We start from the raw sequence: 17144 nt of genomic DNA on the forward strand, positions 1-17144 counted from the left end.
TTTTTATGGAATTTTTATTTATTGAATTTTTTTTTTTTTTACTAGTAATAGCGGCCATCAGCAACTTATAGCGGGACTGCGATATTGCGGCGGGCAGTCGGGACATTAATTGACACTTTTTGGGAACCAGTGACACAGCGTTCAGTGCTAAAAATATGCACTGTTACTGTAACCACGACGCCGGCTGGGAAAGGGTTAACACCGGGGGGGGGCGATCAAAGGGTTAAATGTGTTCCTAGCCAGCGTTTTTCTAAACTGCGGGAGGAGCTTGTACTAGCAGAAGGCAGTGATCCATTTTCCCAATTTTCGCAGGATTTAATGCCTTCCCCTCTGACTGAACGGCAATCTGCCTTGTTTACATAAACAGACCTGCCTGTGTAATGAACAATCTGCGGGTGATGGCGGACATCAAGTCCACGGTTACCCGCTGATCGGCTCCCGCTGTGGATAAGCGCAGTGGGAGCGGGCTGCGCGCCTGCCCTCCCCCAACGCGGAAGTTGTGGATCACATGCTAGGTACACGATCCAGCACAGGAGAGCCGCCCTTGCCGCTGTATTCATGTACAGTATACGGTCGGCAGGCAGTTAAATAAGTCTATTTGTGTTTTTCATTTTCACAGTTGGAATGCATGGTGTAGCAAGATGGCGGTGACGGAACGTCGCTTCATGTGGTGGGGCTTTAGATGAAATGCACCATGGTTTGTTGGAGTGTGTTGCAGCGCGTGTTTGTTGCTTTGGTACATTTGGGTGCTATTAAGAAAAAAAATAAAATGAACGGCACCGAAATGCATTAGCAAATAGTGTTTCGGCATCTCGTGGTAAAGGATATGTCAGCACGTGAGTTCCCGCAAATCTATCACGCTTATGCTTGCTGAAAAGAGGAGCTGAGTTAGTGAAAAAAGTAAGTTGAGGTCACATGACCCGGGCCATTACTTCCTTCCTTCCTTATACTGCATATTGTGGCTGCTGCAGGTCATTGGTTAATAACGGAAGAACACGGAGGACTGCGCCGTGACTGGCCGCAGCGTGTTTTGCGTTAGTTGGGAGGACACCCAGTAATTGTAGCAGAAGAAATGAGCCTCGTCTCCTTACCTTGCTGTAGACGATTTGTAGTGTAAATGGGATTGCTTCGCGATCTCCGTCTATGCCGAGCCTCTTACAGCCGGGACCTAAAGACAAAAGGACGTTTAATTAGAGGCTGGGCGCTAGATTTAGGACTACTGCACCCTAAAATTTTGGAAGCATTGGCCCTGCAGAAGTATTTCCAGCACTCTAATGTTCCTCCTCAAACAGGGAACACCTACTTGGAGTTCTGTAGGAAGCTTTGTCACTTTTTTTTTTTTTTTGCAAGCCCTGATGAAGGGGAGTCGTTGGCTCCTGAAACACGTCGGCTACCTTTTTTTTTTAATCTTTCTGTTTTCACTTTGTTATCAGCACTAAATGATTATGAATGCTTAAAACAGAACTTCACCCAAAATGGGAAGTTCCATTTGTTTGCCTTCTCCCCCTCTTCTCTTTAGCAATTGACACCTTTTTTTTTGGTGGGGGGGCACCTGGTTTTGATAGGTACCCTCTCCCACTTCCCTCCTTCCCCCATAGCTAATGCCGCGTACACACGACCGGACTTTCCGGCAGACTAGGTCCGACGGGGTCAGTCCGTCGGACAATCCGATCGCGCGTGGGCTAATCCGATAATTTTTTGTTTTAAAAATCCGACTTAGAACGTTTCAAATCTGTCCGACGGACTCAATTCCTATCGGGAAAACCGTTTGTGTGTGTGCTGGTCCGACGGACCAAATACAACGCAAGGAAAGCCATTGGCTACTGGCTATTGAACTTCCTTTTTTTAGACCCGTCTTGCGTCATCACGTTCAAAACGAACGGACTTTCGGACGGACTTAGTCCGGTCGTGTGTGGGCAAGTCCATTCGTTCGGAAAGTCAGTCGGAAGTCCACTGAAAATCCGTATAGGAAGACCATCGGACCTAGTCTGCCAGAAATCCCGGTCGCGTGTACGCGGCATTAATGGTACACATCACAAGTCCCAGAAGACTGCGGGACCATTCACAAAGCACAGTGGAAAGCCGGCTGTGAAGCTGCAAGGCTTCACTACCGTTTTCCCTTAGTTAAGTTGCCGACAATTGGTCCCCCGAAACCCATTGAAGAATCGGCTCAGATGAGGACAGCGCTGGATCCCTGGACAGGTTACTGCCCTTATATTAACTTTTTTGAGGGGTGACTGGAGCTCCTCCTTTAGGATGACCATGACTTATGCTCTCTTTTTGTTGATTTCACTTGAATTTCCCAATTTTTGGAGGCCATCACCACTTGGGGGACTCTCCGATTTTGTGGTAGAGCTGATGATGTTTAACCATTAAGTCCCACAAATACCTCCTGATCGATGAACTATAGATCCGAGTCCAGCATCTCACATACACTTTTTCTAAAAAGTTTTCTTGGGCAAGAGATAGTTTTTATGCGTGGTCTTTCATTAGAAGGACAGAAAGTGATAGGAAGTCTATACAAAAAAAAAAAAAAAAAAAATGGGGAAGGGTTATGACCTCCGACCCTACCAACTTGACACATTTTGAGCCTTTCCAAAAAAAAATGTTTTAAGTTTTGGCTGGATTTTGGCTATGACCTTGGAGCTGTGGCCACCGTTCTGCCATTCCATTATCCAACACAGGATTTCTCAACCAGGGTTCCTCCATAGGGGTTCCTTGAGCAACGACCAATTTTTTCCCCTCAGATAAGTTCCTATACACACCATTGATCTTTTTCGCTATCTGTAAGGGGGAAATTCTTCCCAATGATCACAAGCCTGAGGAGCATTCTTCCCACTGACCATCACACTAATGTACCATGAGTAGATATAGTCATTTTTAGCCAAGGTTCCCTGAGACCAGAAAGTTATTCCAAGGGTTCCTCCATGTTGAAAAGCTTGAGAAAGGCTTCCATATGGCATCTACATGGAGGGATTTCATTCTTAGTCTTCACTGAATGGTCCAAAATGACAAACCTCCCGTTCACCAGACTACCTCCTTATTTCGAGAAGTTGTATTCTTCACAAACCTTACAGGCTTGCCCACAGTTTGTGAAGAGTTCTGTCGTTCCGAGTCCAGCATCTCACATACACTTTTTCTAAAAAGTTTTCCTGGGCAAGGGATAGTTTTTAATGCGTGGTCTTTTATTAGGACAGAAAGTGATAGGAAGTCTATACAAAAAAAATAAAAATGGGGAAGGGTTATGACCTCCGACCCTACCAACTTGACATGATTTGAGCCTTTCCAAAAAAAAAATTTTACGTTTTGGCTGGATTTGGCAATGACCTTGGAGCTGTGGCCACCGTTCTGCCGTTCCATTATCCAACGCAGGATTTCTCAACCAGGGTTCCTCCAAAAAGGTAGCTAGGGGTTCCTTGAGCAACGACCAATTTTTTCCCCTCAGATAAGTTCCTATAGACACCATTGATCTTTTTCGCTATCTGTAAGGGGGAAATTCTTCCCAATGAACACAAGCCTGAGGAGCATTCTTCCCACTGACCATCACACTAATGTACCATGAGTAGATATAGTCATTTTTAGCCAAGGTTCCCTGAGACCAGAAAGTTATTCCAAGGGTTCCTCCATGTTGAAAAGCTTGAGAAAGGCTTCCATATGGCATCTACATGGAGGGTTTTCATTCTCAGTCTTCACTGAATGGTCCAAAATGACAAACTTCCCATTCACCAGACTACCTCCTTATTTCGAGAAGTTGTATTCTTCACAAACCTTACAGGCTTGCCCACAGTTCGTGAAGAGTTCTGTCGTGAAATAGTGGATGGCACCATTCTTCTCCAAGGCGGGAGAACTCGGTATTGCAGGATTTCTCAACCAGGGTTCCTCCAAAAAAGGTAGCTAGGGGTTCCTTGAGGAACGACCAATTTTTTCCCCTCAGATAAGTTCCTATAGACACCATTGATCTTTTTCGCTATCTGTAAGGGGGAAATTCTTCCCAATGATCACAAGCCTGAGGAGCATTCTTCCCACTGACCATCACACTAATGTACCATGAATTGTAGATATAGTCATTTTAAGCCAAGGTTCCCTGAGACCAGAAAATTATTCTAAGGGTTCCTCCATGTTGAAAAGCTTGAGAAAGGCTTCCATATGGCATCTACATGGAGGGTTTTCATTCTCAGTCTTCACTGAATGGTCCAAAATGACAAACTTCCCGTTCACCAGACTACCTCCTTATTTCGAGAAGTTGTATTCTTCACAAACCTTACAGGCTTGCCCACAGTTCGTGAAGAGTTCTGTCGTGAAATAGTGGATGGCACCATTCTTCTCCAAGGCGGGTGAACTCGGTATAGCAGGGTTTTTCAACTAGGGTTCCTCCAGAGGTTGCTAGGGACTCCTTGTGGGGTGAACAGTTTTTTTGCCTCTCATATATGTTCCCAATGACACCATTCATCTTTTTTATCTGTAAGGTAAAAATTCTTCACAATGACCCCAAGTGTAAGGAGCATTCTCCCTACTATCACACTAAAGAGGACCTGCAGTCATTTTTTTTACCTTTACATCTATTAAAACTTCTACTCTTCTTGTTGTTTTAATTTCCCACTTCCTGTTTCTTGTCTGGTCATTAGCCTCGGCTTATGACATCATACACAGCTCTCTCTCTCTCTCACTCTCGTGAGAGTTTACCAGGGTGTTGGGGGAATTTAATCATAAGGGGGCCAATGAGAGCGTTAGAGCTGGAGGTGTGCTGGTGTTTCGGCAGATTAGGCGACCCGTCAGATTTTGTAATGGAAGCAAAGTTCCGTTGCCGCCATCTTGCTACACCCGCACTTGTCCACAGTAAGGTTACAGGGAGAAGGCGGTGCCCTGTCAGAAAGCCATTACCCATCAGAAAATGCAACCGAAGTGACGTTCCCTCATGGCCATCTTGGTACACCCGCACTCGCCTGCAGTAAGCCTACAGTCAGAAGGCGGCAAGCGGACATCTTGTTACACCCACAGGAGTCTTGCATTTCACACATATTTTTACCAGTAAACGGAGCTTATATAGTCAAATACAGTATTTTGAAATCCGTAAAACACTGTTTTGATGTTCAATTTTAAAAGCATCGGCAAGCCTGCTGATCTCCGCTGCTTTTGAGATTCAACATATAAACCTTGTGACGGATTTCAAAATCCTGTACTTCACGATATAAGTTCCGTTTACTGGTGAAAATAAGTGTGAAATGCGAGACTCCGGTGGGTGTCACAAGATGTCCTCTTGCCGGTGTTCTATCAGAAAGCCGCTACCCATCAGAAAGTGCAACCGAAGGGATGTTTTCTGTCGCGGCCATCTTGGTGCATCCCACACTCGTCCACAGTAAGCCTACAGTCTGAAGTCGCGAAGCGGACATCTTTTTACAGCCACAAAGTCTTGCATTTCACTCTTATTTTTAACAGTAAACTCAGCTTATATAGTGAAATACAGGATTTAAAAATTCAACATCAAAAACAGATTTCAAAATACTGTATTTTCTACTGCTGACTGTAGGCTTACTGCAGGTGAGTGCGGGTGTACCAAGATGGCCACGACGAAACTTCACTTCCCTTGCATTTTCTGATGGGTAACGGCTTTCTGACAGGACACCGCCTTCTCGCTGTAACCTTACTGTGGACAAGTGCGGGTTATAGCAATATGGCGGCGACGGAACGTCACTTCCGCTACAAAAAAGTGTGTGTGTAAATCCAGGAAGTGAACAGGCAGCAGCTTCAGCTGCCCACAGTTAAAATGGCTGCAGCCAGACTCAGCGGGAGGGAGATTTCTGCAGCACATTTGGCAAGTACAGAATCACAGTATACAGCAGAACCTTGGATTATGAACATATTCCGTTCCAGAAGAATGCTTGTAATCCAAAGCACTTGCATATCAAAGCGAGTTTCCCCCATAGAAGTCAATGGAAACGAAGATAATTCGTTTCCGCATTGACTTCTATTGCTTCTGACTGCAGCTCCTCTTTAATGTATCATGAGTTGTAGATTTATGGTCATTTTTAGCCAGGGGTTCCCTGAGACCAGAGAGTTATTTCAAAGGTTCCTCTGTGTTTAAGAGGTTTGAGAAAATCCAACGGCTTATTTACAGATCTGTAGCGCTTACCTGAAGCTTTGATGGCTCTTAGAGCCGCGGAATGACCAAGCTCCAAAGACTGGATGAAGACCTCTGTCTGTTTTCTGCCTCCGTCAAAGGTGATCTACAAAAAATAAAAAAGGAGGACGGTTCTTCATATAGCAACCAATCTGGTTGACGTTGGCCGATGAAACATATATCTCTGTTCCTGACCATTGTACACTATCTGAACACCATTTACCTAAACGCAGTGTTTCTCAACTCCAGTCCTCAAGGCGTCCCGACGGGTCATGTTTTCAGGCTTTCCATTATGTTGCACAGCTGATTTGATCAGTTTCACTGCCTTCGTAATTACCACAGCTGTTTCATCTAAGCCCTTGTACACACGGTCGGAGATTCCGACAACCAAATCCGTCGGAGTAATTCCGACTGATTAATTCCGGAAGAGGTCCGGAAGTGATGTTGCAAACACACGGTCGGACAAAGTTGTCGGAAAACCCGATCGTACGTAACGTGATGACGTTATTTTGTTACGACGGGACTACGTTCAGGCTAGCAGCCAATAGCTTTGGTCTAGGAATTTGATCTGAGCATGCGTGGCACTTTGTCCGATTGGAATTCTCTACACATAAATCGGACAAAGTCCGATCGGATCACGTTGTCGGAAAGTTTTATAGCCCGGCTCTAAAACTTTGTCCGTCGGATATTCCGTCGGAAACAGTCCGATGGAGCCCACACACACGGTCGGATTATCCGACAACGCGGTCCGATCGGACATTTTCCGCCGGAATGTTCCGACCGTGTGTACAAGGGCTTAGAGAAATCCTCAAAACGTGACCTGTTGGGGCGCCTTGAGGACTGGAGCTGAGAAGCCCTGACCTAACATGATGGCACGCTTTAGAAGCCCCGTTTCAGGGGAATGCTCAAAATTTAAACACATTTTTATCAAAAAGGGTGAAAACAAGGGGGGCACACAATAAAGCTCCCCACCCCCCCGCCCCCCCCGCCGTCTGGTGCAATTTTAAGGAATAGAATACAGTGGTGGTAGAAATTGTAAAGATTTACCTCGGCTCTGTAGAGCTGCAGAAGCAAAGATCGCTTGGCAAAGCGGCAATAATACAGCACCATGTCGGCAAGGATGGGCATTTTCCGCGTGTCTGCCGAGTCGTTTTCAGGAGTAGGCGACTGTGAGATACGAGAACAATGCGTAAGTAAAACATAACAATAAACTCTTCTCATGTGCTCATATTTGGTCTGTTAAATATACCAAAAAAAACAAAAAACAGCCATTGATCCTGCCCGGAAGTGAGCTGATAACTTCCCATCCGAGTGTGACATCGCTGCTCCTCCAGAGATACAGTACAGTGAGTGAGCGTTGTCACCCTAGGACAGGACATGTGTTAATAGGCAGGATCATCAGGTCAAATTTAAAGAAAGAAAATCCTGATAAAAGAAAGCTAATGCAACCACAACACCTAAGGATTGGCAAACTGATATATAATAATAGTTTTGCTCTTAAAGCGGAGGTCCACCCTAAAGTGGACCTTCCGCTCATTGGAATCCTCCCCCCCCCCCCCCCCCCCCGGCGCCACAATTGGCACCTTTCAGGGGGGAGGGGGGTGCAGGTACCTGTACAGTACAGGTATCTGCACCCACTTCCGGCGTAGATTCTGCCGAATCTACGCCCCTTTCCGAAGGTCCCCCGCTGCCTGCTGGGAAACGCACGGATCCCAGAGGCAGCGGGGACCATCCTTATTGCGCAACGCGACTCGTGCATGCGCAGTAGGGAACCGGGAAATGAAGCCGAAAGGCTCCACTTCCTGATTCCCATACCCAAGATGGCGGCGGCAGCACCCGAGAGACGATCGAGAGATCGGCTTCGGGTGCCGACATCGCGGGCGCGCTGGACGGGTAAGTGTCATTATTTTAAAAAAGTCAGCAGCTGCAGTATTTGTAGCTGCTGGCTTTAAAAAAAAACAAAAAAAAACGGCGGACTCCTGGCGGACTCCCGCTTTAAAGTGGTTGCCCCAAAAAAAATATCATTATACACAGAACATGTGTGCATGTCCAGGCTCTCTGCCCTGCTTCTGGGATTAGCACTCCTACTATACAGCAATTGTTGGCTTTTTTTTATGCAAAGCCAACAATTCAGTATACTCAGAGAAGATGTCAGCAGCTCTAGCTGCCAAAAAAAGAAGTCTGACAGTGTTTACAATAACACTTCTTCAGATGGAATATAGAAAGATACAAATGTAGCATATTGTTACATTTGTATCTTTCTGTTCATTCATCTGCAGGTCAAAAGGAATGATGTACAAGTGATGTCAGTTAAAGTGGTTGTAAACCCTTACAACACACTTTGACCTACAGGTAAGCCTAGAATAAGGCTTACCTGTAGGTCCAAGAAATATCTCCAAAACCTATACGGTTTAGGAGATATTTACCCAAAGACAGCTACCGCTGTCTACGGCGCATGCAGCGAGTGATATGCCACGAGTGTCGGTGCGCATGCGCGGGAGTGACGTCATCGCGGCTCCGGCGAATCACAGCGCCGGAAACCGCGAGACCCGGAAGTCGCTCCGGGATACATGGCAGCGGCGAAGAGGAAGACGGAGGACCGCTTCGGAGGGGGGGGCTTCGTTCTCAGGTAAGTTATTCATAATGAGCTAGTATGCTATGCATACTAGCTCATTATGCCTTTGCCTTACAGGGTGTGCGTTTAAAAAAAATAAATAAATTTGCCTTTGCTTCCTCTTTAAGGTTTAGATATGCTATAAAGGGCAATGCAGACTTTATCCTGTACATACAGGGTAGACCAGTGTTTTATCTCGCTGCCCAATACCCAGGCTGGCCTAACCAAATTACAACCCTACAATGGAGCCACAATCGTTACTGGTACCTGTCCCTTTGTCACCAAACTCAGATCAGCTGGACCCCCCCCCCCCCCCCCCCCCGTTCCTAAAGCGTAAAAAGCTGCTGGGAATGCAGGTTTAATGAAATAAACACTTTGCTTGCAAACCTTTAGTAACATAACATCCAACATCGGCAGAGGGTGTAGGGTGCGGTCACTTCATTTGCGAGGTTCCAAATAACTCAAGTTCAAAGAAGAAGCCGACTTTCCTATAGTTTCCCATGGTTCAACTAGGGGGACACAGTCCCTGTCCCCTCTTTTCCCTCATTAGGGGAATCATCCAAAGTGCTTCCCTAGAATGGGGGCACACCACCCTCCCCCCATTTCTTATAGACCTTGCATGGCAGGACATGGTTGTCTACCAACTTTGAGGCGGAAGCTCCAAATTAGAGGACTTTACATCCCGCTACATCTGCCAGATTTCATAGTCCATCACACAGGGACCAGTTGTTGGATGGATACAGCCGTGATAATTACCTGACCGGAAACGGGAGTGGAAAGATCCATCAGACCCTGGATGTTCCGCTTGTACCACGGGTCCAACATCCCGATGTAGTGAGAGATATCGTTAGTGCTTTCCTCGTCCCCTATCACATCCTGTGAAAAAACATTGGATTATTTAAACAAAAGTCTTTTACTTTTCTAAAAAGAAAGGAAGTATCTAAAAAAAAAAAAAGGCATTAAAAGGAGATCAGCAGATTCGAAAATTGGAAAAAGGTGCCAAGATGATATCGTTTTATGATATGCAAACTAAATGTCATCCAGGTTTAAGATCTACAGTGGAACCTTGGTTAACGTGTAGCGCGGTTAACGAACGTTTTGAAAGACGAGCAACTTTTTTTTTTAAAAATTCTGACTCGGTGTTGTCTTGCAAAACGATCAGAATTCAAGCTAATCTGGTGTGCAGTACCACATTTGGCCAGAGGTGCAGGGGGGGCGCTGGTGACACTCAGAACAGTTCGGTGCCTTGCGGGAATACTTGGAAACAGTCGGAAATACTCAGTTCCCGAGCCTTTCTGAGTACAGTATTGAGTATTTCAGAGGCTCTCTGGCGCCCCCCCCCCACCTCTGGCCACATGCGGTATTGCATGCAATAGAAGTCAATGCGGAACGAATTATCTTCGTTTTCCATTCACTTTTATGGGGAAACTCGCTTTGATATGCGAGTACTTTGTATTACAAGCATTCTCTTGGAACGGATTATACTCGTAATCCAAGGTTCCATACATGGTGTAGAGCAGGGATATGCAATTAGTGGACCTCCAGCTGTTGCAGAACCACAAGTCCCATGAGGCATAGCAAGACTCTGACAGTCACAACCATGACACCCAGAGGCAGAGGCATGATGGGACTTGTAGTTTTGCAACAGCTGGAGGTCCACTAATTGCATATCCCTGGTGTAGGGGTTAGCACTTTCACCTAGCAGCAATAGGGTCATTGGTTCAAATCCCGACACCACGACACCATCTGCCCGGAGTTTGCATGTTCTCTCTGTGTCTGCGTGGGTTTCCTCCGGGTACTCTGGTTTCCTCCCACACTCCAAAGACATGCAGGTAGGTTAATCAGATCCTGTCTATAAATTGGCCCTAATATGTGTATGTGTATGCGTTTGTAAGCGCGTCGGGACCCTGCTGTTTAAATTACTGCGCTATATCAAGATGCAACTCAGCTCAACTCATACAGATATATGAAGTAACCATATACTACACAGTCACACCTCCCAACTTTCTGAGATGGAAACAAGGGACACCTATTAGCAAATATATGTAGGCATAGGACACACCCCTGCCACGCCCCCTTAAAGGAGACATATACAAAAAAATTATTCGTTAAACCCACAAGTGCTTTTTTTACCACTACTATTCCTTTCTAAATAGTACATTTTATAAACAACTCTATAGATCAGACCACAATGAGGGACAAATGAGGAGGAAAGAGGGACAGAGGGACTTTCTTCCAAATCTGGGACAGTCCCTCGAAATCCGGGACAGTTGGAGCGCTATGCACAGTTCTTAGCAACGAAACAGCACAGTTAGAACTTTGTGTGCGTTGTGAGTTCACCTCTAGGCTGGTCGGTCCAGACGGGCTGGGAGACTTTAAAGGGGAACTTGGGTTTGTCAGTGATATACACGAAGTGGGGCTGTTCCTCTTCACTGGGACGTAGTACAACTGCAGCTTAAAAAACCTTGTTAACAGGGGACAGTTGCTTTCCTTCAACCTGAAAGAGAAAAAAAAAAAAAGAAAATCAATGTTCACTGGAACAAGAATTGAGAGAAAAGGGGGGCACCTGTTGCCGTGACAACTCTGTAAGATGGAAATTCTCCTCGCTGTCGAGAGATTTCTTTTAATTTACTGATGTTTGTTGTACAGGAAGTGAAGTGAAATCTCCCCACTGGGGCGCACAGGCAGCTAGCAAAGTCAAGGTTTTAACCTTTCCCTAAAAACGAACAAAAAAAGGTTGGCTAAAAATACGTTTTCAAGGAGAAGTGCGGCCAAAGTTCATTTGGCTGTACTTCTCCTGTGGATCACAGGAGTGCAGTTCGTTCTGCACACCTGTGACCCATTTTCAGCAGACAGTAGGCTGAAGCCCGCTGTCAGCTGACGTCACAAAGCTGGTCCTGGCTGGGGCAAGATCGCGACAATGAAGTTGGGATCCGCCCACGCGCCTGGACCGACACTTGGCTCAGCCCCCTCCACAGCCCAGCACTCCAGTGAGCGTGGGAGGGGCAGAGCAGAGAGCTGTGACTGAAAGTGACTGGCTCTTTGCTTGGGGAGCTCTGAGAACCAAGTGATCTGCAATGTTTGATCGCTCGCTTTTCTGTGTTAGAGACGGTGGGGGGGGGATAGATGCTTCATCCACCTAGTTAAGTAGGATTCTGAAAAAAAAATGAAACTCCACACTTCTCTTTTAAGTAAAAACTGTGACTTATTTTCAGCAGACAGTAGGCTGAAGCCCGCTGTCAGCTGACGTCACAGAGCTGGTCCTGGCTGGGGCAAGATCGCGACAATGAAGTTGGGATCCGCCCACGCGCCTGGACCGACACTTGGCTCAGCCCCCTCCACAGCCCAGCACTCCAGTGAGCGTGGGAGGGGCAGAGCAGAGAGCTGTGACTGAAAGTGACCGACTCTTTGCTCGGGGAGCTCTGAGAACCAAGTGATCTGCAATGTTTGATCGCTCGCTTTTATGTGTTAGAGACGGTGGGAGGACAGATGCTTTATCCACCTAGTTAAGTATGATTCTGGAAAAAAAATGAAACTCCACACTTCTCTTTTAAGTACAAACTGTGACCCGTTTTCAGTAGACAGTAGGCTGAAGCCCGCTGTCAGCTGACATCACAGAGCTGGTCCTGGCTGGGACAAGATCACGACAATGAAGTTGGGTTCCTCCCACACGCCTGGACCGACGCTTGGCTCAGCCCCTCAGCGAGCCGGCTGCCCCCCTCCACAGCCCAGCACTCCAGTGAGCGTGGGAGGGGCAGAGCAGAGAGCTGTGACTGAAAGTCACTGACTCTTTGCTCAGGGAGCTCTGAGAACCAAGTGATCTGCAGTGTTTGATCGCTCGGTTCTCGGTGTTGGAGGTGGCGGGGGACAGATGATGCATCCACCTAGGTAAGTATGATTCTGAAAAGAAACAAAAAACTCCACACTTCTCTTTTAAGTACAAACATCATTGAAGAAAAGCAAAAATTCAGCTGTCTGTGAATGTTCTCATTGATTCAGGCCATCGTGTACCTAATAGTCATTATTCTAGCCTCTCTCAACATTTCTAAAATGGAGGAACACTTGAAATACCTTTCTGTCTCGGGGAACCTCTGCTAAGGCCCCATTCACACTTTCAACAGTCAGCTTGCAACAGAAAGTTCTGTTCTGGGCAGGATAAACCAGCTAAGAAAAACTTTGCAATAGATTTACAAGAGTGGTCAGGCTGTATACGGTGAGATGCCAAACATACTGAACAACTGATATTTGGTTTATTTATACTTCCAAACCTCATCAAAAAATACCCAAACCCACCTCAGATTGCTGTAAGCCCGAGCCAATTTCCCAGAAATTCGGTCAGAACCAAACACCACAACCCTCAAAGTCGAAGCCTTAGAGTCCTCGTTGCAGCTGAGAAATGGTCTTCTGTTTAGGGCTAGCATTTGGTTCTGTTGGATCTCCCAAATATGGGCACCAAGTGCGTTTTGAGGAAGCGACTGGGATCTCTTGGACCGTTCCGGTACTCTCCTGGCTTGTGGGGTGTACAGGCTTCCTGCTCGCCTCAAGGGCAGATTCTGTTGAAGGTTGGACATTGAGCCCATTGCAGAATGGGTCGGAGAATTGCCCAACTCTGCCTTCAGTTTGGCTTTGGGTCCATTATTCTTTGGTTTCAAGAAATCGCGTAGCTTATGAGTGAACTTTCGGTTGACTCTTTCTTCTCGGTACTCTGTTTTGTCAGACATCTCCTGGGAGCTGTCGTCACTGTCTTCCATGTATCCGCTGTCCACACAGCTGGACAAACTGGACACAAAGGACTTTGTGCTGTTGTCTATTATGTCACGTGGCAGGCTGGTGTTGGCCATCTCCTCCTGAACGTTGCTTGGTATGTTCCAGTAGACGCAGCACCTTGACCGATTGGAGAAAACCGAGTCCCGTTGGTGACCTTCATTATTAACCTCCTCCTCTACCTCTTCCAATTCCTCGTCATCCTCATCATCTTCCTCATTGACTTCATTCTCTGGAGTAAGACACGTCGGTCTAGTGCATCCTTCGTTTAAAATGATATTATTCAGCACATCTGTCAAGACACAAAGATAGTGAATTATCTATTTACGTCATCTATGTATTACACGATAAAATAAAACGTATCTGAGTGTTAAGCAGCCCATAGATTATGCAATTTTCTTTCCTTCCACCACAGGTAGAAGGGAAGAAAGTTGCTCAGTTCCTCCATCAACACTGTGTGGATGGGGGAAGTCCTCCCACAGTGCTATTGTACTCTGCTCGCGAGGAGCCTTCCCTGCCGGCAATGACGGCTGGTGCTCCATTTTTTGGGGGGGGGGGGACAAACAAACCAAGGTCAAATGTTTGAATCCGGCTATACATGAATCAAACTTCAGCCAGTTCAGCAGGGATGAAATGGCGATCAATGTATGGGCACAAAAATCACAGCTATATGGGCTTGTTGGACATCCTACTCCAGAAACATGGTCATTAATATAAAACTGGACCACTTTGTGGCTCTAACACCCCCACTCTTCCAGTAAGGCTTTCCACCTGGTGTTGTAGGGTGTATGTGGGATTTTGTGTCCATTTGTGAAGTACTGACGTTGGATGAAAAGACCCGGCCCACCATTGGTGTTCCAATTCATCCCAAAGGTATTCAGTAGGGTTGAGGTCAGGTATTGATGTTGAAAGAGAAGACCTGGATCACCATTGGCCTTTCAGTGCATCCCAAAAGGTGTTCAATAGTGTTGAGGTCAGGGCTCTGTGAAGGCCACTTGAGTTCCACTTGAGCTATAACACCCCCACTCTTCCGGTAAGGCTTTCCACAAGGTGTTGTAGGGTGTCTGTGGGATTTTGTGCCCATTTGTGAGGTACTGACATTGGATGAAAAGACCCGGCCCACCATTGGTGTTCCAATTCATCCCAAAGGTATTCAGTAGGGTTGAGGTCAGGTATTGATGTTGAAAGAGAAGACCTGGATTACCATTGGCCTTTCAGTGCATCCCATATGTGTTCAATAGTGTTGAGGTCAGGGCTCTGTGAAGGCCACTTGAGTTCCTCTATACCAAACTGTTCAAACCATGCCCTTATGGAGCTGGCTTTATGTATAATGCCAGGGTTCAGTAGGGACCGGCCGCATTTCAATATACAGTGCCTTGCGAAAGTATTCGGCCCCCTTGAACTTTTCAACCTTTTGCCACATTTCAGACTTCAAACATAAAGATATAACATTTTTGAAACTTTTTTAACTAATAAAAAAAATGAAAAGTGGGGCGTGCAAAATGATTCGGCCCCCCTTGCGTTAATACTTTGTAGAGCCACCTTTTGCTGCGATTACAGCTGCAAGTCGCTTGGGGTGTCTCTATCAGTTTTGCACATCGAGAGACTGAAATTCTTGCCCATTCTTCCTTGCAAAACAGCTGGAGCTCAGTGAGGTTGGATGGAGAGCGTTTGTGAACAGCAGTTTTCAGCTCTTTCCACAGATTCTCGATTGGATTCAGGTCTGGACTTTGACTTGGCCATTCTAACACCTGGATACGTTTATTTGTGAACCATTCCTTTGTAGATTTTGCTGTATGTTTGGGATCATTGTCTTGTTGGAAGATAAATCTCCGTCCCAGTTTCAGGTCTTTTGCAGACTCCAACAGGTTTTCATCCAGAATGGTCCTGTATTTGGCTGCATCCATCTTCCCCTCAATTTTAACCATCTTCCCTGTCCCTGCTGAAGAAAAGCCCAAACCATGATGCTGCCACCACCATGTGTGACAGTGGGGATGGTGTGTTGAGGGTGATGAGCTGTGTTGCTTTTACGCCAAACATATCGTTTTGCATTGTGGGCAAAAAGTTGGATTTTGGTTTCATGTGACCAGAGCACCTTCTTCCACATGTTTGGTGTGTCTCCCAGGTGGCTTGTGGCAAACTTTAGACGAGACTTTTTATGGATATCTTTGAGAAATGGCTTTCTTCTTGCCACTCTTCCATAAAGGGCAGATTTGTGCAGTGTACGACTGATTGTTGTCCTATGGACAGACTCTCCCACCTCAGCTGTAGTTCTCTGCAGTTCATCCAGAGTGATCATGGGCCTCTTGGCTGCATCTCTGATCAGTCTTCTCCTTGTCTGAGCTGAAAGTTTAGAGGGACAGCCAGGTCTTGGTAGATTTGCAGTGGTCTGATACTCCTTCCATTTCAAAATGATGGCTTGCACAGTGCTACTTGGGATGTTTAAAGCTTGGGAAATCTTTTTGTATCCAAATCCGGCTTTAAACTTCTCCACAACAGTATTACGGACCTGCCTGGTGTGTTCCTTGGTCTTCATGATGCTCTCTGCGCTTTCAACAGAACCCTGAGACTATCACAGAGCAGGTGCATTTATACAGAGACTTGATTACACACAGGTGGATTCTATTTATCACCATCAGTCATTTAGGACAACATTGGATCATTCAGAGATCCTCGCTGAACTTCTGGAGTGAGTTTGCTGCACTGAAAGTAAAGGGGCCGAATCATTTTGCACGCACCACTTTTCAGTTTTTTATTTGCTAAAAAAGTTTAAAATATCCAATAGATTTCGTTCCACTTCACAATTGTGTCCCACTTGTTGGTGATTCTTCACAAAAAATTAAATTTTATATTTTTTATGTTTGAAGCCTGAAATGTGGCAAAAGGTTGAAAAGTTCAAGGGGGCCGAATACTTTCGCAAGGCACTGTATGTATGGATATAAATTACAGCTGTTTGTGCTTGTTGGACATCCTACTCCAAAACCATGGTCATTAATATGGGGCTGGAACCCTGTGTGGCTACAACACTCCCACTCTTCTGGGAAGGCGTTCCACAAGGTTTTATAGGGTGTCTGTTCAATTTCGGACTTATTTGTAAGGTCAGGTACTGATGCTGGATGACAAGACCTGGTTTGCAATTGGTTTTCCAATTCAACCTAAAAGGTGTTCAATAAGGTTGAGGTCAGGTACTGATGTTGGAAGATAAAACCTGGATCACCATTGGCCTTTCAGTTCATCCCAAAGGTGTTCAGTAGGGTTGGGGTCAGGGCTCTGTGCAGGCCACTCAAGTTGCTCCACACCAAACTGGTCAAACCATGTCTTTATGGAGCTGGTGCAGCAATACTAAAAAAAAGAGCTAAATCATTTGGTAGGGGTCCACATACTATTGACCATATAAGCCAATGGGATCTCGTGCTTACCAAAGTTGTCCTGGTCCCAGCTGTATGTGTAACATTTGGGCACCGGCAGCGAAATCGGCAGGAAATGATCAGTGGATATAGGAACTAAAAAGAGAGAAAGAAAAACATTTTTTATAGTTTTTCATTTTTTTTTTATTGAAATGGAATAAAAGGAAGAATGAAGCAAATATACACTATATTGTCAAAAGTATTGAGACACGTGCCTTTTTATATTTATATATATATATAT

General features: G+C 45.8%; 1 protein-coding gene across 2 annotated transcripts in view; it reads right to left on the reverse strand.

The window, feature by feature from the left end:
• Positions 1–17144, reverse strand: part of PIK3R5 (phosphoinositide-3-kinase regulatory subunit 5) — a 144377-nt gene that overhangs the window by 12796 nt on the left and 114437 nt on the right. For both annotated transcript variants that reach the window (XM_077458588.1, XM_077458589.1), the window contains exons 9-15: positions 16916–16999; positions 13026–13788; positions 11073–11229; positions 9489–9608; positions 7166–7285; positions 6131–6224; positions 1092–1168 (exon numbers count right to left, since the gene is read on the reverse strand). In XM_077458588.1, the coding sequence (XP_077314714.1) occupies positions 1092–1168; positions 6131–6224; positions 7166–7285; positions 9489–9608; positions 11073–11229; positions 13026–13788; positions 16916–16999 (1415 nt within the window). The remainder of the gene's footprint in view (positions 1–1091; positions 1169–6130; positions 6225–7165; positions 7286–9488; positions 9609–11072; positions 11230–13025; positions 13789–16915; positions 17000–17144) is intronic.

Source organism: Lithobates pipiens, unplaced genomic scaffold (genome assembly GCF_037356315.1).
Source record: "Lithobates pipiens isolate NorthernLeopardFrog02 unplaced genomic scaffold, aLitPip1_a1.2 Scaffold_28, whole genome shotgun sequence".
Lineage (NCBI taxonomy): Eukaryota > Metazoa > Chordata > Amphibia > Anura > Ranidae > Lithobates > Lithobates pipiens.